The sequence below is a fragment of the Lynx canadensis genome, chromosome A1 (assembly GCF_007474595.2).
Source record: "Lynx canadensis isolate LIC74 chromosome A1, mLynCan4.pri.v2, whole genome shotgun sequence".
Lineage (NCBI taxonomy): Eukaryota > Metazoa > Chordata > Mammalia > Carnivora > Felidae > Lynx > Lynx canadensis.
The window spans coordinates 92,408,806-92,435,704 of record NC_044303.2 but is presented as its reverse complement, the minus strand read 5'-3'; the positions used below and the strand labels follow the sequence as shown (position 1 = coordinate 92,435,704).

The 26,899-nt window shown below is 37.2% G+C and overlaps 1 protein-coding gene across 3 annotated transcripts in view; it reads right to left on the bottom strand.

Moving 5' to 3' along the window:
* Positions 1 to 8,044: 8,044 nt before the first annotated feature.
* YTHDC2 (YTH domain containing 2) overlaps positions 8,045 to 26,899 on the bottom strand; it is a 68,958-nt gene continuing 50,103 nt past the window's right edge. The window contains exons 24-30 of one of the 3 annotated variants that reach the window (XM_030316711.1): positions 24,484 to 24,593; positions 22,472 to 22,764; positions 18,252 to 18,429; positions 12,078 to 12,281; positions 11,198 to 11,380; positions 9,905 to 9,996; positions 8,045 to 9,802 (exon numbers count right to left, since the gene is read on the bottom strand). In XM_030316711.1, coding sequence (XP_030172571.1) covers positions 9,916 to 9,996; positions 11,198 to 11,380; positions 12,078 to 12,281; positions 18,252 to 18,429; positions 22,472 to 22,764; positions 24,484 to 24,593 — 1,049 coding nt within the window. In that variant the 3' untranslated portion in view covers positions 8,045 to 9,802; positions 9,905 to 9,915. Of the gene's footprint in view, positions 9,803 to 9,904; positions 9,997 to 11,197; positions 11,381 to 12,077; positions 12,282 to 18,251; positions 18,430 to 22,471; positions 22,765 to 24,483; positions 24,594 to 26,899 lie in introns of those variants that run through there. The other 2 variants (XM_030316713.1, XM_030316721.1) reach the window with 2 other exon arrangements.

The following is a 26,899-nucleotide window of genomic DNA, read 5'->3' as shown; positions in this document are numbered from 1 at the left end:
AACTGATCCAGGAAGAGTCAATCATGGAACTTACAGGAAAACATTGCATTTTTCTAGCTAGTTCAAAGTCAGACATTACTCATTTCCAACTCAAGACCACTGTGGTCAGAGAACACACTTTGTGGCACGTGAATCCTTTCAAATTCATTGAGATTTTAAAACAAAACTACCAGGGGCACCTGGGTAGCTCAGTTAGTTGAGCGTATGACTTGATCTCAGGGTCCTGAGTTCAAGTCCCACATTGGGCTCTGTGCTAGGCATGAAGCCTACTTTAAAAAAAAAAAAAAAATTTTTTTTTTAATTTTTTTTTTTTAACGTTTATTTATTTTTGAAACAGAGAGAGACAAAGCATGAACGGGGCAGGGGCAGAGAGAGAGGGAGACACAGAACCGGAAGCAGGCTCCAGGCTCTGAGCTGTCAGCACAGAGCCCGACGCGGGGCTCGAACTCACAGACCGTGAGATCGTGACCTGAGCTGAAGTCGGACGCTTAACCGACTGAGCCACCCAGGCGCCCCCCAAAAAAATTTTTTTTAAATAAATAGGGATGGCTGGGTGGCTCAGTCGGTTAAGCATCCAATTTTAGCTCAGGTCATGACCTCACGGTTTGTGGGTTCAAGTCCCACATCAGGTTGCAAGCTGACAATGCAAAACCTGCTTGGGATTCTTTCTCTCTCTCTCTCAAAATAAACTAAAAAATAAACAAACAAACAAACAAACAAACAAAAAAAAGAAAACCACCTTTAAATACATACATACATACATACAAAATCACCATATTGACTCAGCAATCCTACTTCTGGGTATATATCCAAAAAATTGAAATCAGGATCTCAGAAGGATACATGCTTTCCATGTCCAGTGCAGTATTATTCAAAATAGCAAAGACATGGAAACAATGTAAATGCCTATCAAGAAACGAATGATTGAGAAAATGTAGCACATACATATGATGGAATGTTTTGCAGCCTTAAAAAAGAAAGAAACCCTGTCACACACACAACAGTATGAATGAAGCTGGAGAACATTATGTCAAGTGAAATAAGCCAGTCACAGGAGGACAAAGAGTGGGTCATGCCATGTACATGAATAAAATCTAAACAGTCAAAATTGTAGAAACAGAGAATAGCAGTTGCCAGGGACTAGGGAGAGAGGGAGATGAAGGGTTGCTGTTCAAAGGGTAGAAAGTTTCAGTTATACAACATGAGTACATTCTAGAGATCTGCTGTACTTATGGGCCTCTAGATCTGCAGATCTAGAGATCTGCACGTTGTTAACATTATTGTGCACTTAAAAATTTGGTAAGAGGGTAGATCTTCTATTAAGTGCTCTTGCCGCAATAAAATATAAATGTTTTGAAATTTGTTTTATGGCCCACGAAATGGTCTATCATGATACATGTTCTGTGTGCACTTAAATAAGGGGTATTCTGTTGCTGTTAGGTTGATCAGATCAAGTTGGTTGATAGTGTTCTTCAAGCCCACTGTATCTTTTCTGATTTACTGCCTACTTTTTCTATCAATTATTGAAAAGGGGGTATTGAAATGTCTGACAATAATTGTGAATTTGTCTGTTTTTCCTTTCAGTTCTATCAATTTTTACTGAAGTATTTTGAAGCTCTTTTATAGATGCCTAAGTGTTTAAGATTATTACATCCATTGACCCTTTTTTTTTTTTAATTTTTTTTCAACGTTTTTATTTATTTTTGGGACAGAGAGAGACAGAGCATGAACGGGGGAGGGGCAGAGAGAGAGGGAGACACAGAACCGGAAACAGGCTCCAGGCTCTGAGCCATCAGCCCAGAGCCCGACGCGGGGCTCGAACTCACGGACCGCGAGATCGTGACCTGGCTGAAGTCGGACGCCCAACCGACTGCGCCACCCAGGCCGCCCTCATTGACCCTTTTAATCATGACTAAATGACTGTCTTTATCCCAGATTATATTCTTTGCTCTGAATTTTCCTTTGCTTGATATTAATATAGATATACTAGTGTGGTTTTTTTCTTTTTCATTAATGCTAGCAGGGGATAACTTCTTCCATTTTTTTTTAACTTTTGCCTTATTTGTGTCTTTATACTTGAAGTACATTACTTATAGGCATCCTATAGTTGAGTGTTGAATTTTTTATATCCAATCTAACAAGCTCTCTGTTTTATTTTTATTTATTTTTTTATGTTTATTTATTTTTGAGAGAGAGAGACAGAGCGTGAGCAGAAGAGGGGTAGAGAGAGAGGGGGAGACCCGAAATCCAAAGCAGGCTCCAGGCTCTAAGCTGTCAGCACACAGCCCTACACAGGGATCGAACCCACGAACCGCAAGATCATGACCCGAGCCAAAGTTGGGACAACCTAACTGACTGAGCCACCCAGGCACCCCACAAGCTCTCCCTTTTAAATGGGATTTTTAAATTCTTTTTAATTAATTAAGTAATCTCTCCACCCAACGTGGGGCTTGAACTCACAGCCCCAAGATCAAGAGTCACATGCGCTTCCAAATGAGTCAGCCAGGCATCCCTTAGTTGGGACTTTTAGACATTTAATATGGTTATTGATTTTGTTAGGTGTGCGTCTACCATCTTGCTACTTGTTTTTTTTTTTGTTCATTATTTTTGTTTCCATTTACTTCCATTTGTTGTTTCTTTTTTCCTCTTTTCTGTCTTCTTTTGGATTTGTACAAGTCTGGCTGATGGGAACAGGCACTATTCCCTTTAATCCTTTCAAACGTTTTTTCCCCCTACCCTTTCTGCCCATGCATGCATTCCAGGGGGACCATCTACACATCTCTAGGCTTCTCTCTGTAAGCAGTTCTCCCTCTGGTATTCTGTTCTATGAACTTGAGCTGTGGGGTTTCCCCACATTCAACTCTGTCTCCTCAACTCAGGAGTCTTGTCATATATATGTCATATATATATGAAAAATATATATACATATATATGTTGTTTCGAGCAAGAAAGTAAATCTGATCTATGTTACTCCGTTTTAGTTAAAAGTGCAAGTCCTTGGGGCACCTGGCTGGCTCAGTTGGTGGAGTGTGAGACTCTTGATCTCCAGGTCATGAATTCGAGCCCCACACTGGGTGTGGAGATTATTTAAATTTATTAATTAATTTTAAATAATTTAAATTTATTAATTTAATTTAAAAAGCAAGTGCAAGTCCTCACTACCCCACTTTTAAAAATTGCTGTAGGGGCGCCTGGGTGGCTCAGTTGGTTGAGCATCTGACTTCTGATCTCACAGTTCCTGAGTTCCAGCCCCACATCAGGCTCTGTGCTGACAGCTCAGAGCCTGGAGCCTGCTTCGGATTCTGTGTCTTCCTCTCTCTCTGCCCCTCCCCTGCTCCCGCTCTTTCTCTCTCCCAAAAATAAATAAAACATTAAAAAAATTTTTTTAAGATGTAAAAATATCTCAATAAAGAGCAGTCTTCTCCACAGTGGTGTTGGACCCACTGGATAACCACATGCGTAAAAAGGACTCTCAACCTAAATATCACAGCTTGTATAAAAATTAACTCTAAGTGGATCATGAATCTAAATATAAAATATAAAATTACATAACTGTTAGGAAGAAACATAGAGGAAAACCTTCAGGGGTGCCTGGGTGGCTCAGTTGGTTAAGCGTCCAACTCTTGATTTTGGCTCAGGTCATGGAATCATGGTTTGTGAGTTCAAGCCCCACACTGGCCTCTCTGCTAACAGCATAGAGCCTGCTTGGGATTGTCTCTCTCTCTCAAAATAAATAGATAAGCATAAAAAAAAGAAGAGGAAAACCTTTAGTGACTGGAGATAAGGTTCTTAGACATGACATCAAAGTCACGATCCTTAAAAGAAAAAAAAATTGCTAACTGGTAGTTCATCAAAACTTAAAACTATAAAAATATTGTGAATCTACAAAAAACTACAAAAACTACTATGAAGACAATGACAAGACAAGCGACAGGCAGAGAAAAAATACTTGCAAATCACATACTGGACGAAGAGCTCGTACTCCAAATGCAGCAGCCCTCCCTTTCTACGGTTTCAGTTACGGACAGTCAGTCTCAATCCACAGGCAGACGATTCTCCTTCTCTGGCACCATCAGGTAGGTCGCAGCCTAACGCCATGTCACAGCACCTACGTCATTCCCCTCACCTCATCCCATCATGCGGGCATTTTATCATCTCACAGCATCATAAGAAGGGTGAGTACAGGACACTAAGATAGTTTGAGACCACATTCACATAACTTTTATTACAGTAAATGGTTATAATCGTATTTAATTTGTTGTTGTTAATCCCTAACTGGGACTAATTTAGAAACTAAGCTTTATCATAGGTGTGTACATATAGGAAAAAACGCAGTATATAGGGTTCGGTACAATCCATGGTTTCAGGCATACAGTGGGGGAGCCTTGTACATAAAGGGGAGTACAGACTATAAGGAACTCTCAAAACTCAACAGTAAGAAAATAACTAACTTCTAAAATGGTCAAAATTTGGGGTGCCTGGGTGGTTGAGCATCCAACCTCGGCTCGGGTCATGATCTCACAGCTTGTGGACTGACAGGACTGAGTGACATAACAAGCATAATAAGCATATGAAAGATGTTCAACATAAGTAGCCATTAAAGAGCTACAACCGAAAACCATGATCAGATACTGATGCACATGTAAAAGAATGATTAAAAACAATAGATACTGACAATAGAATGGCTAAAATTAAAAAACCAAGAGGGGCGCCTGGGTGGCCCAGTCGGTCAAGCGTCCGACTCTTGATTTCAGCTCAGATCATGATCTCACAGTTCATGGGTTCAAGCCCTGTGTCGGGCTCTGCGCTGACAGAGCAGAGCCTGCTTGTGATTCTCTCTCCCTCCCTATCTCTCTCTACCCCTGCTCTGCTCTCTCAGAATATTAAAAAAAAAAAAAGAAAAAAGAAACAACAAGTGTTGGCAAGGATGTGGTGAAAAAGTAAAGCTCTTGCACCATTGGTGGTAATGCAAAGTGGTGCAGCCACTCTGGAAAACAGTAGGGAGGTTCCTCAAAAAATTAATAGATTACCATATGATCCAGTAATTGCACTACTGGGTATTTACCCAAAAAATACAAAAACACTAAAATGCACCCCTATGTTTATTGCATTATTTACAATAGCCAAGATTTGGAAGCAGCCCAAGTGTCCATCAACTGATGAATGGACAAAGAAGTGGTGCATAATACACAATGGAAGGTTATTCAGCCATAAAAAAGAATGAAATCTTCCCATTTGCAACAACATGGATAGTGCTAGAGTTTAACGCTAAATGAAATAAGCCAGGGAAAGACAAATACCATATGATCTCACAGATATGTGGAATTTAAGAAATAAAACAACCAAAGGGAAAAAAAGAGTGAGCAAGAGAGAGAGAAACCAAGAAACAGACTCTTAACTATAGAGAACAAACTGATAGTCACCACCAGCGAGGTGGGTGGGGGAGGATGGGTGAAAATAGGTGGTAGGGATTCAAGAGTACACTTACCATGATGGAAGAAACAAATAAAATAAAAAGAGATGAAGAGAGGTTGTGAACATATCCCTCTTAGATATATTGGATTGCCTCTGGCAGGTGTCTTGGTGTAAATTGAATTAATTACAGTATACTAATATTTATGAAGTTATTGCGCCAAATAGGAAAACCTAACATGCAGAATAGGCACCTTGTAATAATAAATAGTTCCTTACACTGTTCTTCAATGGAACATAGCAACAATTTAATAAAATTGATGTGTATTTTCAACTTAAAGAAAAGAAATATCCTGACAACTGTTAAGTGCTGTCAAGCATGTGGAGCAACCTGAACTCTAAAATATCGCTGGTAGGGATGCAAAACAGAAAAGCCACTCTGGGAAATAGTTCGGCAGTTTCTTATAAAACATACACTTACCATATGATCCTGCGATTACAGTCCTAGGTATTTACTCAACAAATGGCAACTTATTTTCACACAAAAAGGTGTGCACAAAATAGCTGTTCTATGTATAATCACGTGTGCGTATCCTAGGTCAGTGACTAAAAAAAATGGCATGTTCTATACAATGGGATACTACCCAGCAATAACAGGAAATGAACTTTGATATACACAACTGGGATCAGTTTCAAAGGCCTTATGCTGAGTGAAAGAAGCCAGTCACTGTGTGATTCTATTTATGTAACATCCTCAAAAGAAGAACACTAGAATGACAGAGAACAGACCTAAGGCTGGCTGGCATTATGGGTGAGAGGAGGCTGTTAAGTACAAAGAAATGGCATGAGGGAGTTTCAGGGGTGATGGAACTATATCCTCATCAAGGACAAAGTTCTACAAGTCCGTGTGTCAAAATTCAGAGTTGCACATCTAGGAAACATTGATTTTACTGTATGTTAATTATAAAAGTTAAATGAGCTCTCAGGGCGCGTGGGTGACTCAGTCGGTTAAGGGTCTCTTGATTCCAGCTTAGGTCATGATCTCATGGTTCGTGACTTGGAGCCTCACATCAGGCTCCGTGCTGACAGCTCGGAGCCTGGAGCCTGCTTTGGATTCTGTGTCTCCCTCTCTCTCTGCCCCTCCCCAGCTTGTGCTCTGTCTCTTCCTCCCTCTCTTTCTCAAAAATAAATAAAAACATGAAAAAAAATTGTTTTAATAAATAAAATGAAATAAAAGTTAAATAAGCTTCACAGAAAACTTTCCAGTAAACCTAACACTACATGGTGATGACCAGTTGGCCAGAGGTTCTAGGAAGAGCATTCCAGGCAGAATTAAGAGCTCACACTCGTCTCTGGGCTAGAACACACCTATATTCAAGAAACAGTCAGGAGGTCAGTATGGCTGAAGTGGAGTAAGTATAGGAGTTGGGGAGAGACCGCCTGAGATACAAGACAGGACCAGATCATGTAGGTATCCATGCCATGGGAAGGACTTTGGCTTTTGAGAGAAACGGGGAGCCACTACAGGGCTTTGAGCAGCCAAGTGACACAAATTGAATGTTCTTAAAGGGATCACTGGTTTCTGTGTGGAAAACAGACTGGTGGCAGCGGGGAGAGGTCAAAGAGGGAAGACAAATTTCAAGAAGCAATTTCAATAACCCAGGCAACAAGGACCGTGGCTCAGTCCAGAGTGGGTGTGACCGACGCGGGGAGAAACAGTCCGAGTTTAGATCTACTTTGAAGGTAGACCCGAGACAATTTTCTGATGGATGAGACCGAGGGAAAGAAATGCGTCAAGGATGACTGTACATTTTCTGGTCTGAGCAACCGAAAGGCTGGAACCGGCATCAGCTGAAGAGAGAACAGCTTTCAGTGGAACAGGTTGTAGGAAGGAACACTAGTTCCATTTTGAAAATGCAGCGTTTGTGGTTTTAGGAGACAGTCAAGCGGAAATTTCACCCTTAGCTGGAAAGACCAAAGCACACCTGGTGGCCCTGGGCACGCTGAGTGCACTGTGTGGTCCAGTGTGTGGGGAGGAGCTGTGGAGAGTGCTGGAGCACAGCAAGCACCTGTGCCACAGGAAGCTCACACAGACTGGCAGGTGTTGTCACTTGTCGGTTACATGTGTGGTCCGAGCGGATCCAGGGGTGAAGCTCACCTGACTTAGTCCTCAAGACTTTCCCTGCTGCAGGAAGTAAGATTTTATATGGTGAAGAATGAGTCTCTGAGGACAAATTCTTAAATTCTCAAATTCGGTCTTTTCTTGAAGTACACATTTGAGATTATGCCCCCCGCCCCGCCAATCTCTGCTGTAATTGGTAGAGTGAGGCTGGGGTGTTCAGTGGATATAGTGGCACATCACCAAAATGCAGTGTCCTGACTGAATGCAAGGTGAATGGCTGCGTAGTTTATCATATTCAAAAGATTTTATGCTGAACACATCTTGAGCTTTTTTTTCCATCCCCTTGTGGTAATGAGGCAAATTTTTTCAAGAAAGAGATACTGATGTGAAATCATCACCTTCTATATATCAATTTAGTATTCTTCAAGGTGTTTGAAACTCATTAATAATATCTCAAGGGATATTATTGATAAGCCCTATTATAGAGCATCAGAAATAACAAGACCTAAATAATTTAACAGAATTTCATTTAATAAGTATATTTAAAGTTCATCTCTTCCAAAAACAGCATTTTAATTACATTCAAATTGTGTTCATTTTAAATATCAACAAACTCATCATTTACATACAGGGCTAGATATTAGAAAACAGAAGGACATTAAAACAAGTTTTATTTTTTAAAAGTTCTCACTTCCAAATTTAGAATACCATGAACTGTTAAATATATACCCAAACAAAATGTATATACAGTATCAGGAGAAAAAAAACACAAGTTGCTCTAATAGGAAAAAAAAAAACCTGTAATACACATACAGCAGAACATAATTCACATAGGCTCAATTTACAAGTGTATCTCAAAGTATAAAACAAACCAACAAAAAGCCAGTAACGACAAACACAGGCAAAATTCACAGCTGCCATTCTAAACTACTGCACCAACACACAATACTTTCCAAGAGAAAGACGGGTTCCCAAGATCTTATGTTGACCCAGGACTTTTCACTTCTTTGTTTTCAAATGCAGAAGCAAAAAAGCCTTAAGAGTTTTCTTCTTGCCTTTAAATTAGATTCATGTTGGTTTTTCTTCAATAACCCAAATATATCATGAGAAGTGCTATCAAAGCTGTTCTATTTAGAGCTCAATAACCAAGACATTTCTTTCATTCCGTATTTCCCTGTACCTCTATTTTCCTTCAAAAAGCCACTGGGGAAACTTTACAGAGTGGTGGTAAAGAGATCAAATAATCCTGAGAAGACAAGGAAACAGGAGAGCTGGCACTATCACTGGTTTACCAAAAATTACACCCCCCCCCCCCGTTTATTAAACCATAAATGCAAAACAGTAAGAAATCCAAAAACGCAAGGAGCCTGAAAAGTACTGGAAAGCAAGCAGGAGGCATGCTGAATTGTGGTGTGGCTTTCGTTTGAAAGACATACACCAACCAGGCTCCTGCTAACTGCTGGGCACTTTTTGTAACATGCACCATTTGTTTACATTTTTAACTTGTCCAAGCTGAGTTTCTCTAGCCAAAGCAGAGAGGTCGTAATTACCGTGCTCAGGTAAGAGAGGTGTGAAGGTTGTAAGATGAGAGGAGGGGGTAAGATGCAGGACCAGGAATAAAACTAAGCACTAAATCTGATCCAGTCAAAGACAGGAAAGAACCCTGATTTTCTTCAGATTTTACTACACTTTATAATCAAAGAAAAAAGAACATCTCTCCTTTTTTTCGTAATGTAGCTCAGGTTTAAAATGGCAGAATGAATAGTCCTTTATCAACACACACTATTTTTAAAAGGGACATTTTTAGAATTGGATTGTTTTTAATGACAAACCTTAAGAGTTATTTAGCTCTTCTAAAATGGTGCTCAGAGGTACTGATACAGGCCCTTCTTAAAAGGAAACAACTTACTTTGCATTAAAAAAATCATCAATAAGAGTTATGAGTCAGTGTTTTCAACAAACGAAATGTTTAACTTCAAATTAAGTATGTTTTTCAAGTAACTGCTGTTGTGCCAAATAGTGTTACCTGCTACTATTTTATTCAAGTATAAACATATAATTAACAAACATTACATAATCATTCTTTATGATCACTATAAAAATTTAAATTACCCTTTTCTCTTTTATATGAAGATGGTGGTTCTAAAGTAACATTAAGCCAGAAAAGCCCATTCATTCATCACACACATCTATCTCCACCTCAGTTTTTAGAAGTCAGTGCATTCAGTGGTTATAAGTAGGTGCAATGTTCTTCTGTAGTTAAGAGATCTGAAAGAGTTAAAAAAAAAAAAGGGGGGGGGGTAAGTAATTTGAAAGATATCCTTAACAATCATAAATACTGCCAGTACTCAAAGTCAAGTATAGTGTAACCTGAGTTCAGGTCAATCAGTCGTGGTTTTTTCTCCCGACGGAAGGCGTTCCCATAACTGGAGCAACTGTTCACCAACCTGAGGCTCGAGCTCCTGGATAAATCACAAGTCACACAACAAACACCAAGGGAAATGGATTGAATTTTTTTTAATCACCAAAACCTATGCTGATAGAAATGTAAGAGAAGTACTTTGAATTTCATTTTTCTACCAGAACATGATAAAATCATGCAACCTATGTTCAGGTTTGTGAAGTTCACTTCCAGACTTCAAGATTGTAGTTAACCCTCAAATACAGCAACTATTTGTGACAAAACGGTAAAGAGATTTCCATGGAGTTCTTCTGGAGCTTTTTACTATGTGGAAATCATGAACTTTTTTTTAAATGGAGATTTACCAAAACCACTCCACTTCAACTTTCAAAGGTTTACTGTGAAACCTAGCGTATTTGATGTTTGGGGGGGTTGTTAAGAAATTATGATGAGTATATAATATTCTTATCTTAGGAATTAGGCTTATTTCAAAATCCTTAGTATAGAATAAAAATTAAAATATTCTGATACAACTGAAAAGAATGTCATTTATAGTCCTCTTGTGATACGATGTGCATTTAAAAAGAACCCAAACACTTTTCATATGGCGATTTAAAGCGAGCCACACTGGTTTAAATAGATTATTAGCCGTGTGACCTTAGAATAATTTCTCCTATTTCTCCTACCTAAAATTGAGCTAATAAAGCAATATGCATTAAAAAATGACCTCATGGAAAGCAGCTAGCACAGCAGTCCATATATATGTTAATTCCCATCTCCTTAACCAGCTTAAAATACATGTCAGCAGCAATGATGAAGGCAAAGCAAACATAACAGAAACAAAACAAGTCACAAAAATATAAAAAAGCTGTTTTTATATTGCATCATTAGTTAAAGGCACAAAGATGTCAGATGCTGTTGTTACCCTCAGTGAGATTACTTCAGAATTACACTCCGTTTTGATCAGAGCTTCAGTTACTAAGACACCAGGAGCCTCCATGAAGTAACTTATGAAAGACTTTGTCCGTAATGATGGAGAGAAGTCAAATTTACCAAATGTTAAAAAAGCAATGAGCTCTGTCAAACACCAGTATGAGCAGGTTTTTATACTAACTCTTTTACAAACCTGAGCCACCGTCTCCCGTGTGCACACAGAATATACAATTTGTACTCCTACGTCTCCCTCTCAAACGGACCACTGCATAGCAGCAAAACAAAACCAAGAGACCAGAGGAAGGCAAATATGAAAGGCCACCGTATACCTGCCCGTCTCTGCTGATCTGGACCTTCTTGTTGTCGTTCCAGGGGTTAAGTAGATGGTGTGCAAACTGGAAGGGAAGACTCTCCTTCCGGACCCACTCCACCTTAAACACTCCTCCCAGTCCAGCGGAGCCCCAGTCCTGGCTCTTCTCCCTTCCTATCTCCGAAGACATCCTAGAAAATCCCTGTGGGTCAAATGAGGGCAAGGGGAAAGGTAAGGAGGATATTAAATATCTGAATAAAATTTACCAGAGAAAGCTCTCCATTTTTTTTTCTTTAATTTCAAGGTAAAGTGTAATATAAAAACAATAGATATCTAACAAAAACAAAAAGAAGTTGTTGTTTTTTATAAAAAAGATGTATTAGCACATTTCTAGCCTTCTAACATAATTTTAGTATGAACAGATATTTTCTAAATAATGTATTAACAGCCCTAAACCCACATTTATTCCATGATAAATGGATATACTCTAACCTGTAAGTTTTACTTCCAAATATTATACATCAAGTCAAGATGAGTTAAGAAACATACTCAAGTTTCTGGATTGTCAATTCTAACTTGCTTGCCTATTTAAATAAACATTTTACCAAAAAAGTCAAGCTTCTCATTACTCTTAATCCACCTGAAAAACAGTAAATCTAAAGTTACCTTCAGAAGGAGAAATGGTTTATCTAAAGAGATTCTGGTAAGACAAGGAAAACAAAGGGATCCCTATTATCATTCCCCTGAAGAGGTACAATACATTCCTCATTCTGTCAAGCAAAATGCATTCTTGCATTCTGATGCAATAAAAAGCCAGGGTGTTTTTGGTTTTTGTTTTAATCTCTGTGGTCTAACCTGCAGCCAGAACAACCCCATTTTACTGGTTCAGGATGGCTCACCTGGAAATGTCCAGATCCTTGAACAGAAAATACCAAGTAAACCATGCTGCTTTCCCAAAAGGCTCGATTTAGCTTCCGCTCATTACTAGGGGTTGTAGACCAGATACCCTTCTGCTGAGAAATTTCAAGGTTTCTCAAATTGCTACTCTTCATTATGAAGTATCGAATAGGCATGTTTGGTCTTGGTGAAGGAGATTTTGAGCCCTATAAAAGAATGCATAAGTTCTTGAAAGGTAATTTGACCTTTCAAAATCAATAGGCTCCATTAAATAACATCTTCATAAACATATAAACCAAAGTATTTTACCAAATATCTAACAAGTGCAAATAGCTCCATTGTGCCTGAAAAGCTACACAAGGCTCCCTCAGAATGAGGTTACAGAGCCAAAACCAAGCACTCATTTTCAGAGCATTCAAAATCTCTTATCAAGAAGGATTTGGGATTATAAACTTTGATTTATATTGCAAATGTATTTTCAGAAACTATTTTAATACACTTTCAAAGGCTGAAAACAAAGCAAAAATTTGCTCCAGCTTCCCGCCTGGATACAGCTTCCAGGCAACAGTGCAGGGAAGGGAAACAGAATCCAGCAGTCTCAGTGAACTGCAGAGAGAGAGCCTGGAATTGAGAGGCCAGGGTTAGAATTTGCACAGCAGTGTGCTGGATATAAGAGATTTGCACAGAAGGAGAGTTCCCAAGGAACTAAAGAAGGGTTCCCACAAGTTTCTGACAAGTACTGACCTGCACGTGAGTGAGAAAACATGATTTAACGCCAGGGAAAGATCCAGACAAAAGCAGTAAACTAAGTAATTCCTGGAGCTCACACGGGGTTCGGAGTATTTGATGTTCTCCCCAGCCAGAATGGAAACAACTGTTAATACATAGGGCATCAGCCCACAGAAGGCTCATGCCTTAGTACTGAAACTAAATTAGTACCAGAATAAAATCTGCTCAGGACCTGCTATAACACTTAAAAGAAAAATCTTAAAAACATTTAACTGATTGCCACTTACTTAGTGGTATACCAGAGAGATGTCTGACACTACTTAAAGGAATACAACAAAAATCTAGCAGCCAAATGAAATTATAAGGAATGCAAAGAAACGGAGGAGAACAGATCCATAACCAGGGAAAAAATGAACCAACAGGAAAAGATTCACATCTGACAGATGATGGAATTAGGAGACAAAAAAATGTCAGAGCAGCTATTATAAATATATTCACTGTGTTCAAGAAGGTAAAGTAAACATGCATGTGCCTTAAAGGAGAAATGGAAAGTGTTTTTTAAAGGCCCAAAGGGCATTCTAGAGATGGAGATATAATATTTAAAGTGAAAAATACATTAGAAAGAATGCACAGCAGGTGAGACACTACAAATAAAAACAGTGAACTTGAAAACATAGTCAGAGAAACCATCTCAAATGAAACAAAGAAACCAAAAAACAATTGAAAAAAATGAAGACAGCCTCAGTGACCTATGGTATAGTATCAAGTGGTCTTGCACTTGTATATCCCTAGTCCCAGAAAGGAGGGGGAAGCAATGAGACATAAAAAATACGTGAAGAAATAATTATCTTAATTTTTCCAAAATTGATGGAAACTATGAATACATAGATTAAATAAGAACTACAAACGGGGCACCTGGGTGCTTCAGCCAGTTAAGCTTCCAACTCCTGGTTTCAGCTCAGGTCATGATATTGCAGTTTGTGACTTCAAGTCCCATGTCAGGCTCTGTGCTGACAGTGCACAGCCTGCTTGGGATTCTCTCTCTCACTCTCCACTCTCTCTCTGCCTCTTCCCTTCTCTCTCTCTCTCTCTCTCTCTCTCAAAATAAGTAAATAAACTTAAAAAAATTAAAATTAAAAAAAGTTCTCATAATAAGAAAAAACATTTAAAAAAACTACAAATAGAAACATATCAAAATCAAATTGCTGAAAACCAGTGATAAAGAGAAAATCTTAAAAGCAGGTAGAGGAAAAAGATACATTATATACAGAGAAACATTATATACAGAGAAACAAAAATGATAGTAAACCTCCCTCAGAAACTATGTAAACGAGAAGATAATGGAGTGACATCTTTGCAGTAACAAAAGAAAACCACTGTCAACCTAGAATTATATACACAGTAAAAACAGCTTTTGGGGCGCCTGGGTGACTCAGTCGGTTAAGCTTTCAACTCTGGCTCAGGTCATGATCTCATAGTTCGTGAGCTCAAGCCCCATGTCAGGCTCTGTGCTGACAGCTCAGAGCCTGGAACCTGCTTCGGATTCCGTGTCTCCCTCGCTCTCTGCCCCTCCCCCACTCACAGTCTGTCTGTCTCTCTCTCTCAAAAAATGAATAAACATTACAAAAAATTTTTAAATAGCTTCCAAAAATAACAGTGAAAAATGGTTTTTCAGACAAAAGCTTAAAGAATTCATTTCCAGAATATCTGTACCAGAGAAAATGTTCAAAGAAGGTTTCCAGACAGAAGCATATGATCCAAGATAGAAATCCTCATCAACACAAAAGAATAAAGAACACAAGAAATGGTAAATATTTAGTAAATATAAAACACATTTTTCTGACTTTTGGTACAAGATAATTTACTATGAAGTAAAAAAAAACCAATACACTACAGCAAGTATAACAAATATACAAATAAAATGTATGAGACAAGTAACACAAAGAACTAAAGGGTAAAATAAAAATACACTGTTGCAAGGTTCTCAAACTATACCTGAGGTGGCATAAAACTAATTCAAGATATACTAGGGAAAGTTAAAAAATGGCTACAGTAGTGAATTCTACCAAACATTTAAGGAAAAAATCATATCAATCCTATGCTACAGTAGTGAATTCTACCAAACATTTAAGGAAAAAATCATATCAATCCTATGCATCTCTTGCAAAAATGAAGTAGAAAGAAAACTTCCCAAATAATCTTATGAGGCCAGCATTACCCTGATACCAAAACAATACAAAAATAACACAAGAGAACTATAGAATATCCCTCATGAACAAAGATCCCAAATTTAACAGAAGTTCTGATTAAGCAAAATCAAATCCATTAATATTTAACACCATAATATGTCATGATCCTGCGAGGTATAAACATTAGAAAAGCAGTCAACAAAACCCACTTTATTAATAGAAGAAAAAAAATTGTGTTATCATTTCAACAGATGTAAAGACAAAAAAAGCACTGAACATAATTCAACATTTATTCCTAATAAACCCTCTCAGCAAACTAAATCCAAAAAGAAACATCCCACAGTTACATTATGATAAGTGGTGACAGATTTAATGAGGGATGGGGATTGGGAGGGGGGGTTGTTTTCCCTCAAAGGTCTGTTCTCAACACTGTTATTAAACATTTTACTGGAGGTTCTAGCCAGAGAGAACAGACAAGAAAAAAAAATAAACAGAATCAATACTGGAAAGGAAAAAAGTGAAACTACCTTTATTAATAGATGAAATGGTTATCCATGTAGAAAGTACTGAGAAATCTCATATAAAGCGAACAGAATTAATAAATGAAGTAAGATCACGGCATATTGGGTAAATATACAAAGGTCAAATGTATTTCTAAATCATAGCAATGAACAACTAGAAATTAAAAATTTTACAAACAGCATCAAAGATATAAAATATTTAGTGATCAACTTAACAAAAAATGTGTAATACCTGAACTCTGAAATTTACAAAACACTTGTGAAAAATTAAAGAATACCAAAAGAAATGCATATATATACCACACTTAATAGATTATAAAACTAAAAACTGTTATCAATTTTCTTCAAACTGATCTACAAATTCAATGCAATTCCACTCAATACCAAAATATGTTTCTGTAGAAATTAACAAGCATTTTCTAAAGCTTATATGAAAGACCATTAGAACACCCTGAATACCAAAACAATTTTTTTTATTATTTTTTGAAAGTTTCTGTATTTTTGAAAGAGAGGGAGACCAAGCAGAAGAGGGGCAGAGAGAGAGGGGAGGACAGAGGATCCGAAGCAGGCTCTGTGCTGACAGCAGAGAGCCTCATGTGGGGCTCAAATTCACAAACCATGAGATCATGATCTGAACCGAAGTTGGACACTTAACCCACTCAGCCACCCAGGCCCCCACAAAACAATTTTTAAAAAGAACAAAAGAGTTGGAGAAAAAAATTAACTGGTTTCAACTTAGTATAAAGCTACTATAATCAAACTACCGTAGCAAAGGCAAAAACAGAGAAGTAGTATACAGATCAATGAAACAGGATACAGTCCAATAAATTGACCACATATTTACAGTCAATTGATTTTTGACAAAGATGCCAAGATAATTTCAATGGGAAAAGGAGAATCTTTCCAATAAATGGTGCTAGAACAATTGTATAGGCAAATGACAAATTATGATCCTTGATTCACCCATACTATGAACAAAACTTAACTCAAAACAGATCATATGCCTAAATATAAGAGCTCTCACTGTCACACTTCTAGGAGAAATACTTTGTAATCCTGAGTTAAACAAAGACGTCTTAGAACACAAAAAATATGAACCATAATAGAAAAATAGATGACACCAAAATAGAAAAAAATAGATATGGTAGACTTTATCAAAATTAAACACTTGCTCTTCAAAAGACACTGTTAAGAAAATGAATATGCAGGCACAGCCTATTAGAAAAAGCTGCAAAACATATATAATTAAGACTTCTATCTAGAAATATATTTTTAAATCTTACTACTAAATAAAGAAGACAACCCATAAACAACCAAAAAAGTTGAACAATTTGAACAGCTACTCCACACCAAAGAAAATTCAGGAATGGTAAATAAGCACATAAAAAGATGCTCACCATCATTAGTCATCAGGGAAGTACAAATTAAAAACAAAATGGGAGATCACTATATACCCACTAGAATGGCCAACAGTAAAGAGATTACTATTGTCAAGAATATGGAGTAAATGGGACTCTCAATAGATGATGGAAGGGAATAAAAAAAGTACAGCCATTTTGGAAAATGGTGGGGATAGCTTCTTGTAAAGATAAATGTACACTTAACCATACAACCCAACAATCCTATTCCTGGGTATTTACCCAAGAATAGAAACCATACGTACACACAACGACTTGCCCTCAAATATTATAGCAGCTTTATTCACAACAGCCCAAAAGTGGAAACAATCCAAATGTCCATCAACAGGTGAATGGATAAACATTCTATGGGTATGAGCCAAAGAGTGGAATACGATTCAGCAATAAGAAGTAATAAACTAATAATACACTGAATAATTTGGATGAATTTCAAAAGTGAAATAAGGCAGTCACAAAAAATTACATGCATAGGATTCCATTTACAGCAAATTCCAGAAAAGGCAAAACTCTAGGGACAGAGAGCAGTTCAGTTCAGTGGTTGTCATGATCGAAGGGTGATGGGAATGTTCTGTACCTGGCTATGATACAGTTACATAATTATATACATTTGTCAAAATTCACTGGATTGTACAGTTTAAAGTGGTGAATTTTACTGTGCGTATCTAAATAAAGGTATTTTAAAATAAAAACCTCAAAACCTAAGAATGCAAATCCACAAAAAACATTTTATTTTCCTCTTATTTAACAAGAGTGTTTCAGCAGATATTTTCCTCACCAGAACACAACATATAGCTAAATAACCCTAATGAAATACTTACTCAGTACCAACAACAGGAGAAATAAAAGTAACATATTCTAAACATTTGAAATCATTTGTATTACAAATTTTTTAAAAGATACATAGTTCTCAATTCCCTACCAACATCTATCTTCCTAACCCCACCCTGTCTTGTATTTTTTTAATATAACCACTGAATTGGAAAAATCAACAAATAACTGAAAAAAAAAACTAATTTGAGACCATCTTTTTAACAAAAAAGGTTCTAATGATACAGAAAGGAAATAACAGATGGCTGAGTTATGGCATATAACTCGGTAAATGATCAGTTAGTTTTAAAACATCCCAAGATGGTAACAACGAGAAATGTTTGGCAAGCAAGAAAGACTAAAAAATTTACTCAAGATGTTTCAAGTTTACCAGATTCAATTTATATCAAGAACAAAGACCATGATGAGTAACTGAAAAGTAGAACTGTTCTGTAATTTTGCTTAAATCTGCAACATTAGATGTGCTAGGGATCAACTTGTGGATACCCTACCTTTCCTGAGGGTGGAGGAGAAGGGCTGGCACAAGGACTCGGGTAACTACTGCTGTCTGTAGATTTCACAGAAGACTGATCCGATCGGTCATCAGTGCTTCGTTTAGGATGTAAAATTCCTCTATCTTTGTACTTCTGAGGTGGGTGTAGTGCTGGAGATGGAGATTTCATCAATACTCTTGAGTGAGAAGGAGGAAGCAAAGATCAGTTACATACAAGCTCGTGATTGAAAGCAGATGCCATTTCAAACCAAAGTTTCAGGGGCGTTATGATTTACAGAATAGTATTTAAAAAGGGAATTTCATTCTTCTCTTACATTTTTTTTTAATTTTTATTTTTGAGAGACAGAAAGACAGCACAAGTGGGGTAGGGGTAGAGAGAGAGACACACACACAGAATCCAAAGCAGGTTCCAGGCTCAGAGCTGTCAGCACAGAGCCTGACACGGGGCACGAACTCACAAACCATAAGATCATGACCTGAGCCGAAGTCGGACGCTTAACTGACTGAGCCACCCAGGTGCCCCCTCATACATTTAGAAGTTTAATACCATCAGGGACATTAAGGGACACTTACAAAAAGAGGTAAAAATATATTTATTAGCGATCTACAGAAGTCCTTAACTTAATGTTAACAAATACTCAAAGTATGATTTCCCTTACAAAATTCCTAGCCTCTTGTATGATGGTTTAGGAAAAGAGGTCTTTAACATTCCTGGCAGTCAGGAATTTTATAATTTTTCTAAAAGTATATGTCTTTGTGGAATAACCAGACACAAAAAAGAAAAGATATTATTGAGTACGTCCTAAAGTCATTCAATAGTAAAGTTCACAGCACCACCTACAAATTATACTTGTCAAAATACTGGATTTAATCAAGCCGTGAGAGCTAACTGCCAGTTTACACAAAATATATATGGTATGGCAACAAATAATGCCAAGAAGAAACAGACAAATCCAGAATGTGGTACACCTCACAGTATCACCACCCCACTTTCTTCAAAAAAGTCGAGAGGACCTGCTCTGGATCACGAGAGACTCAAGACACATGACACCCTGAGAAATGCATGAGCCATTTTACTGGGACTGATCACTGGAATTCGATTATGTAGGAAAAATTCCTCTATTTTTAAGAGATGCATATTTAAATATGGAAGGGTAAGATGACATGATATGTGGGATTTATTTTAAAATATCTAAACCAGAAGCATTTGGGTGGCTCAGTCAGTGACTTTGGCTCAGGTCATGATCTCACAGCTCGTGAGTTCGAGCCCCACCTTGGGCTCTGTGCTGACAGCTCAGAGCCTGGAGCCTACTTCGGATTCTGTGTCTCCGTCTCTCTCTGCCCCTCCCCTGCTCCTGCTCTGGTTCTCTCTATCAAAATAAAAATTAAAAAATTTACAAAACTTTTTTAAAAAAATAAAATATGTAAACAAACAAAAAAAGCAGGAGAGAACAAAGAATATTTGGTTAGATACGGATATGGAGTTCATTACGGTATATCATTTAGTTTGCTGTGTTAAATAATATTTATAATAAGCGTTTAAAACAAAAAACGATGTGTTCAATAATTCATAAGCTTCCAGAGAGTCTTGTAATTAATAATTACTCTTCCTTCAAGACAAGTTAAAATAGCTAATCCCCACAATTCGCCCCTGCTTCAATCAGTATCTTTAATCCAGGATTATTTCTTTCACAAATGAAATAAAATAGCTAAAGCCTAAAGGTATTAACAAAAGAATATATAAGGAATGTACATCTGAATCATCAACAACTTAAGAAGTATAAAAAACAACCTTTCAGGGGTTTTTTCCTTCATGAATTGATGTCCAATGCATTATCTAAATTCAACCCCTAAAATCCCATCGTTCCTACCCTAGAACCTCAGAGACCTGAAAATTAGGCAAAAGAACTTAACGACGGTAAAACCGGGACTCAAACTCACAAACCATTAAGATCATGACCTGAGCCGTAACTGAGTTGGATGCTTAACCAAATGAGCAACTGAGGCACCCTAAAATGTTTTTATTTAAAGAAATTATGAGGGCGCCTGGGTGGCTCAGTTGGTTGAGCATCCGATTCTTGGTTTTGGCTCAGGTCATGATCTCACAGTTTGTGGGTTCAAGCCCCACATCGGGCTCACGCTGTCAGAAAGAAGCCTGCTTGGGATTCTCTCTCCCTCTCTTTCTGCCCCTCCCCTGCTCGTGCTCTCTCTTTCTCAAAACAAATAAACTTAAAAAATTTTTTTAATTAAAAAAAAATTATGTACCATATATCTTGCCAATGTACAGTGAAAACATGAACTACAGATACTTTTTCTCTAAGAAGTAATCTCACAGACTGTAATTTCTCCTTTCAAGTATAAATTTTCCTAAGAGTCCTCATTCTTTTCCCCACCAAATATATCAACTTCAAGGCATTATCTATCAATAACACCAAAAGCCTGAAATTAGATGAAGTTCTGTATCTCCCTGTTCAACAGGTAAGAATGAAGAGTGCCAGACTACAACTTGTAAGGAAATGAAAATGGTATCACAAGTGAAAAACTGAATTTATAAGACAAACAATATGTGAATTGTAACTAATATTACACTTTATAATTTTAATTGTATTAAATTTATTTTACTAAATAAGCATGTATTACTTGTATTGAGAAACAAGTAGCCTTTCTCTTAAAAATGTGCGTGCATGTGTGTATATATGAATATATAGGCACAAACGTTATATACATCTGTATGTATACACACGGACCCATACATACACAACACACAGAGTCTCTACGAACCTAACATATTTTTATAGATGGGCCTAGGAATACCACTACCACCTAGCAATGTCTATGGAAATCTATTCCCATATTCTAAACCATTTTTCGAGTAAGCTTTTAGATCGGTATTTCCAAAAAGTGGGCAGTGTCTAAGAAGAAAATGTGCTTTTCACTCTTCTATCGCTCAGGAGGGCCTACATCAGAGAGAAACATTCAGGAACGCACATGATGAAAAGGTTTTCTTGGCAAACGACTGAATTATTCCTCAAATGCAGTATGTGAAGAACTTGGAAACCAGTACGAATTACTTCTCTGTAATTCAAGTCTGACCTAATGAAGCCTTATGCTTCATTCAAATGTGCAAATCTGACCAAAAGAAAGTACAAACAGCCCCATTCGATCCTTACAAAACAGTAAACATCATGTATCTTTTATGTTTCCACTGTTCTATTTTTCTTTTTAACAATGAAATATTCTTACTACACAGACTTTCTACCAGTACTGCCGAAACCAGCATCACAGGCAAGAATCTCGTGTTCATTATCAATTCTAACAGGGTAAAAAAAATTTTAAACTGATATAAAGAAATTCTGATTCTTATAAAATATAAATTTGATTCTAACAAATGGGGTTTTTTTTACACAACAAATATTTCTGAATCATGGCCAATGATTCATTATAACCATTATTATATCATCATAATATGTTTTTTGATAAATAATTCAATATAAGAACTCTCTTATTAATAATAATCATATAGTAAATAAAAATACCATGTATAATTGCTAAATGTTAGAAAGAAAAGAAGAACCTGCTTAAACTGTAATAGATTTTGCCACTAGAGTAAATTTGTTTACTTCTGTATCATATGTCTCTGCTGGATAAAATAAAAACTCTTTGAAGGAAGAGCTCTTGTCTGTTTGGTACACTGCTATCTCTCTTACACCAAGAACAACACACATTCAATGTGTCACTGAGAAAGTGAATGAATAATTGATTCTCTGTAGGAATACTAGTCAGCACTACTGATACCCAGGTAAGACTTGTGAAGAGGCTGTTCTTTTAAATGGCCATAACCCATACTTCTTGCTATAAGACACATGCGAAAGATGTTGCTTGCCATGTATCAACTAAAATACAGAATTTTAATATACTGCTATCTTTTTAACAGACCCTAAATCTGTGAAGTCTTGAAATTAAACATTTTTAGTCTTTCCCAATAAAAAAATTTCCTTATTAAATGACTCACAGATACCAGTAGCTTAAAATCCCTCATATTATCTTACTACTTACAAGAACTATGTTTTAAAAGTAAAACACTCTTCGCATTTTATTGTAACCTTTTACGTACACTCTAAGCAATTTTTAAATATTATTAAAACATCTGATTCTATGAGAAATAACTCATTTTCCTGGAGAAAATGTCCCCATTTTGATAAAATGTTATAAATGTACCTTTCTGCAGTAGCAGACTCATCAGAAAATTCAGTATCTGCGGAAGTTTTCCTGCTATTATTGGACCTCCAAGATGATGCCAAAGGAAGTTCTTCTGAAGACATAGGCCTTGGCCTCTGGCCTATCCCAGACGGCTGCTGTAAACCTGCACACTGTTCCTCAGTGCTTAAAACAGCTATAATTGCTCTTATGGTAGCTTCATCAACTTGAGACCAAGGTTTGGATGGAGCTCTCATTCGGCGTAAAAATAAGCTGTGCCACTTCTGTCTGAGCTGCAGCAATAAACTGGCTGCCTGTAATGAAAGTTCAAACAGGTACAAGCAAAATGTATACCCTACTTGCAAGACACCCATTTACTAGTTAAAGGCTGCAACTGTTTCCAAAGAACACTCTGCAACTTGTAAGGAGTTAATGTATTCTAAGGTATTACATTTTATGTAATTTACTATTAATTTCATTCTTTTTGTTGCCCGAACGAGATAAAAATTCTTATTTACCATACTGGAGGCACTAGAGACACAAAATCAAATGAAACAGTCCGATGGAAGAGACGGTAAACAATGTGTGGCAGAGTGTGATTAAAACTGGAAATGGTAACAGCACAGTAAATGAAGAAAAATACATTTAGTTCCATTCGTGCTTTAGTGCCTACAGAACATCCAGATGATGATGCCCAGAAGGCAGCTAGATTCACAGAAAGGTTCACAGAAAGGCCTAAGCTAAAAATATAGACAGACTTGGGAGTCATCAGTGCATAAGTGGTTACTGAATCTACACAGAGAGGTAAGGTCCCTGGAGATTGTACAGAAACATAAAAAGAGCAGAGAAAGGCCCGGAGTAGTGGAGAACATCTAACATTTAAGGCACAGACACATAGAGAAGAGTCAGTGAAAGAACCTAAGAAGGAATGACCTTTGAAGAAAGAAGAAGAATCAGGAAAGATTCATGTCACGGTTAACTTGTGACAAAGAAGTTGGGACAGGGGTGAGGAGGAAAAATGAGGAAGGGCAGAATTATGAAAGGAAGGGTATGGACAATAAATAGTGCCCAACAGGAGAGAAAGAATGAATTCAAGGACGGCAGGCTGGCTTGGACAATGTGGGGCACGTGCTGACCTTGGCAAGTACAGTTTCAGTGAAGGGAATGGCTGGTGAAAAGGGAAGTGAGACAACTGTCGGCTGAAGTGATGAATGAACAGACAGTAAAAAAGTTAAACCTAGCCAGCTGTCGATTACTGACAGCTCAGCCGACCACATCCCCCCAAAAAAGGATATAGAATGATCTTTTAATACTAACAGTTGACAATTAGAAGTGGTTCAATGATGTAACAATCACACTGCTTCAACTTTTTCTTTGTTGTAGTTTTCAAATTGTCAATTTTTAGCTATTTAACAGATTTTAAAAGCAAAATAATCATGCTGTATCTAGTCTCAGAGTTCAAGTCTAAATGTTTATGTGAAAAATTATTGCAGCAAACTTTCAACATGGCAAAAAGCAACTTTAAACTCTAATTTAGCCAGATGAAATATAATCTGAAATTATATTACAACATTTCCCTTGTCTTTAAACTGTTTGGTGTAACAGAATATTGATTTAGTGGATTTCACCACTTAATACACATTCTCCTCCTTTTCTTCCCCCAGTAATATTATTGACCAAAAATGTGCATTTCTGGGGCACCTGGGTGGCTCAGTCGGTTAAACATCAGACTTCAGCTCAGGTCATGATCTCACAGTTTGTGAGTTTGAGCCCCATGTCGGGCTCTGTGCTGACAGCTCAGAGCCTGGAGCCTGCTTCAGATTCTGCCACACCAAGGCTTTTCAAATCCTCTATTAAAATAAACCCCATGGGGTATGTCAGAGAATGCATGAGGGCCCTGTGAAAACTGAAAAACAAACTATATTCTCAAGTACTAAGGGCTCAATAGTAAAGATATAATTTTCATCATGCTGTATGTCAATTCGTACTACCAGAATGAAAGAAACTTACCACACTACTGAAAAGCAACTTACCTCAGGCTCTAGTTTGAAATTGAGCCACTCATCAAGTTTCAAAGCTGCCAAATTAGCAGTGGTTCTGTCCTCCATTTCACTATCACTACTGTCATTAGGAACACCATCCGCTGTTCAAACACATATTGAAAGGAAAAAATTTCACTCTTACCACCATATAGCAAAAGAAGTAAGTAAACACAGACACTGTGTATTTACACAAATGCTCCATACTAAGAGTTTGGGTATAGAGCTCTTCAAAGCCAGCAGTTCACAAATTAAGTCTCAATACTTACAAAAAAAGGGGGGGGGGGGAAGCAAGGCATAATCTCTATAATCGCTAATCAAAATGCAACAAAATAAAAAAGACTATAACTTAAAAATCAAAACAAAGAGCACCTGGGTGGCTCAGTCTGTTAAGCATCCAACTCGTGATTTCAGCTCAGGTCATGATTTCATGGTTCATGAGTTCAAGTTCTGCACTGAGAGTGCAGAGCCTGTTTGGGATTCTCTCTCTACCTCTCTCTCTCTCTCTCTCTCTCTCCCTCCCTCCCTCCCTCCCTCCTTCTCAAAATAAATAAATAAACTTAAAAAAAATCAAAACAAAATCTTTAAATAATAACTGAATAAAGATGAAAACTAAGGATATAATTTAAAAAGGGAAGAAAACAAGAAATGCTCATGTAAATTCATAGGTTTCAATTTAAAAGAAGAAAAGGAGAAACCACACCCATAACTACATCTTAGAAAAACAGTATAAACCCCAAAGGAAAAAAAAAATGAAGAAAACAGTGAGGGAAAAAAACTGATACATTAGATAAAACAAAATGGCAGTAGTCAAAACTATAACCCAGTTCCTTGAAAAGACGAGGCAACCCTCTGGTAAGTTTAATAAAGGGAGAAGGAAGCTCAAATCCATATACAAAATCAGAGCTGAGAATAAGATTATAAAAATTAATACAAACTGTTTTAATCTAAGAAGATCCAGTATCCATAAAAAATAATAAATTTGAAACATTCAATCTATTCTTTTGTACGAAACAAACTGAAAAAAAAAAAAGAAATTACCAAAACAAAGAACAAGAGGTAGGAAAGCCCAGACTATTTCAGGAAGAAACCAAAGCTGTCCTGAAAGAACACCAAACACAGAAATCCAGTTCATCAAGTCTCTCAAACTTTGAAGAAAACAAACAATGGCCAATTCCTTGCATGAGACAAGTCTGAACTAATCCTAAAACCTGATATAAATAAATAAACAAACAAACATTTCTGAATATTCCCAACACACATACCTCACTAATGAGCAATTTTAAATAAAATGCTAGCAAAATATGAGCAATGCAGTAAGTCCTCCTTAGTCCAAGGAAGGTTTATTCTTATAATAAATATGATAGTCCCATAAGAAAATATATACAGTACAACAGCAGGCTAAATAAATTTTGATATGAACAAATGCCCACAAGCTATTTAATAAATTTCAAAATGTGTTTTAAAACTTCAAAAAAAGAGGGGCGCCTGGGTGGCTCAGTTGGCTAAGCATCCAACTTCAGCTCAGGTCACGACCTCGCGGTCCGTGAGTTTGAGCCCCGCGTCAGGCTCTGTGCTGACCGCTCAGAGCCTGGAGCCTGTTTCGGATTCTGTGTCTCCCTCTTTCTCTGACCCTCCCACGTTCATGCTCTGTCTCTCTCTGTCTCAAAAATAAATAAACGTTAAAAAAAAAAAAATTTTTTTTTTTAATTAAAAAAATAAATAAATAAATAAAACTTCAAAAAAAGAACAATTCTGGAGCAACTGGATGGCTCAGTCAGTGAAGCATCCGACTCTTGATTTTGGCTCAGGTCATCACCTCTCAGTTCATGAGATCAACCCCGTGTCAGGCTCTGCGCTGAGAGGACAGAGCCTGCTTGGGATTCTCTCTCTCCCTATCCTTTCCCTCTCTCTCCCTTCCCCTACTTACATGTGCTCCCTCTCAAAATACATAAGTATTTTTAAAAATTTAAATTTCAAAAGAATTCTTTTTTATTTATTTATTTTTATTTGAGAGAGAGAGAAAGAGAGAGAGGGAGAGCATGTGCAAGTTGGGGAGAGGGTCAGAGGAAGAGAGAATCTTAAGCAGACTCCATGCTCAACACAGAGCCTGACACGGGGCTCGATCCCATAACCCTGAGATCCTGACCTGAGCCGAAACCAAGAGTCAGACACTCAACCAACTGAGCCACCCAGGTGCCCCTTCTACCTTATTTTAATACAAGTACTTTCATTAAAACAAAAATTACTGTCATCATCAATATCACTTTAGAATTTAAACCTTTAAAATGCAACAAGAAAAAGCAGGCCATTAACATGGTTTTCCCAAGTCATGAAAAAGAAATAAAAGGAATAAATTTTTATAACAAATTAAAAATTACCACTTAAAGGTACTCTAAGTTAATAGAAA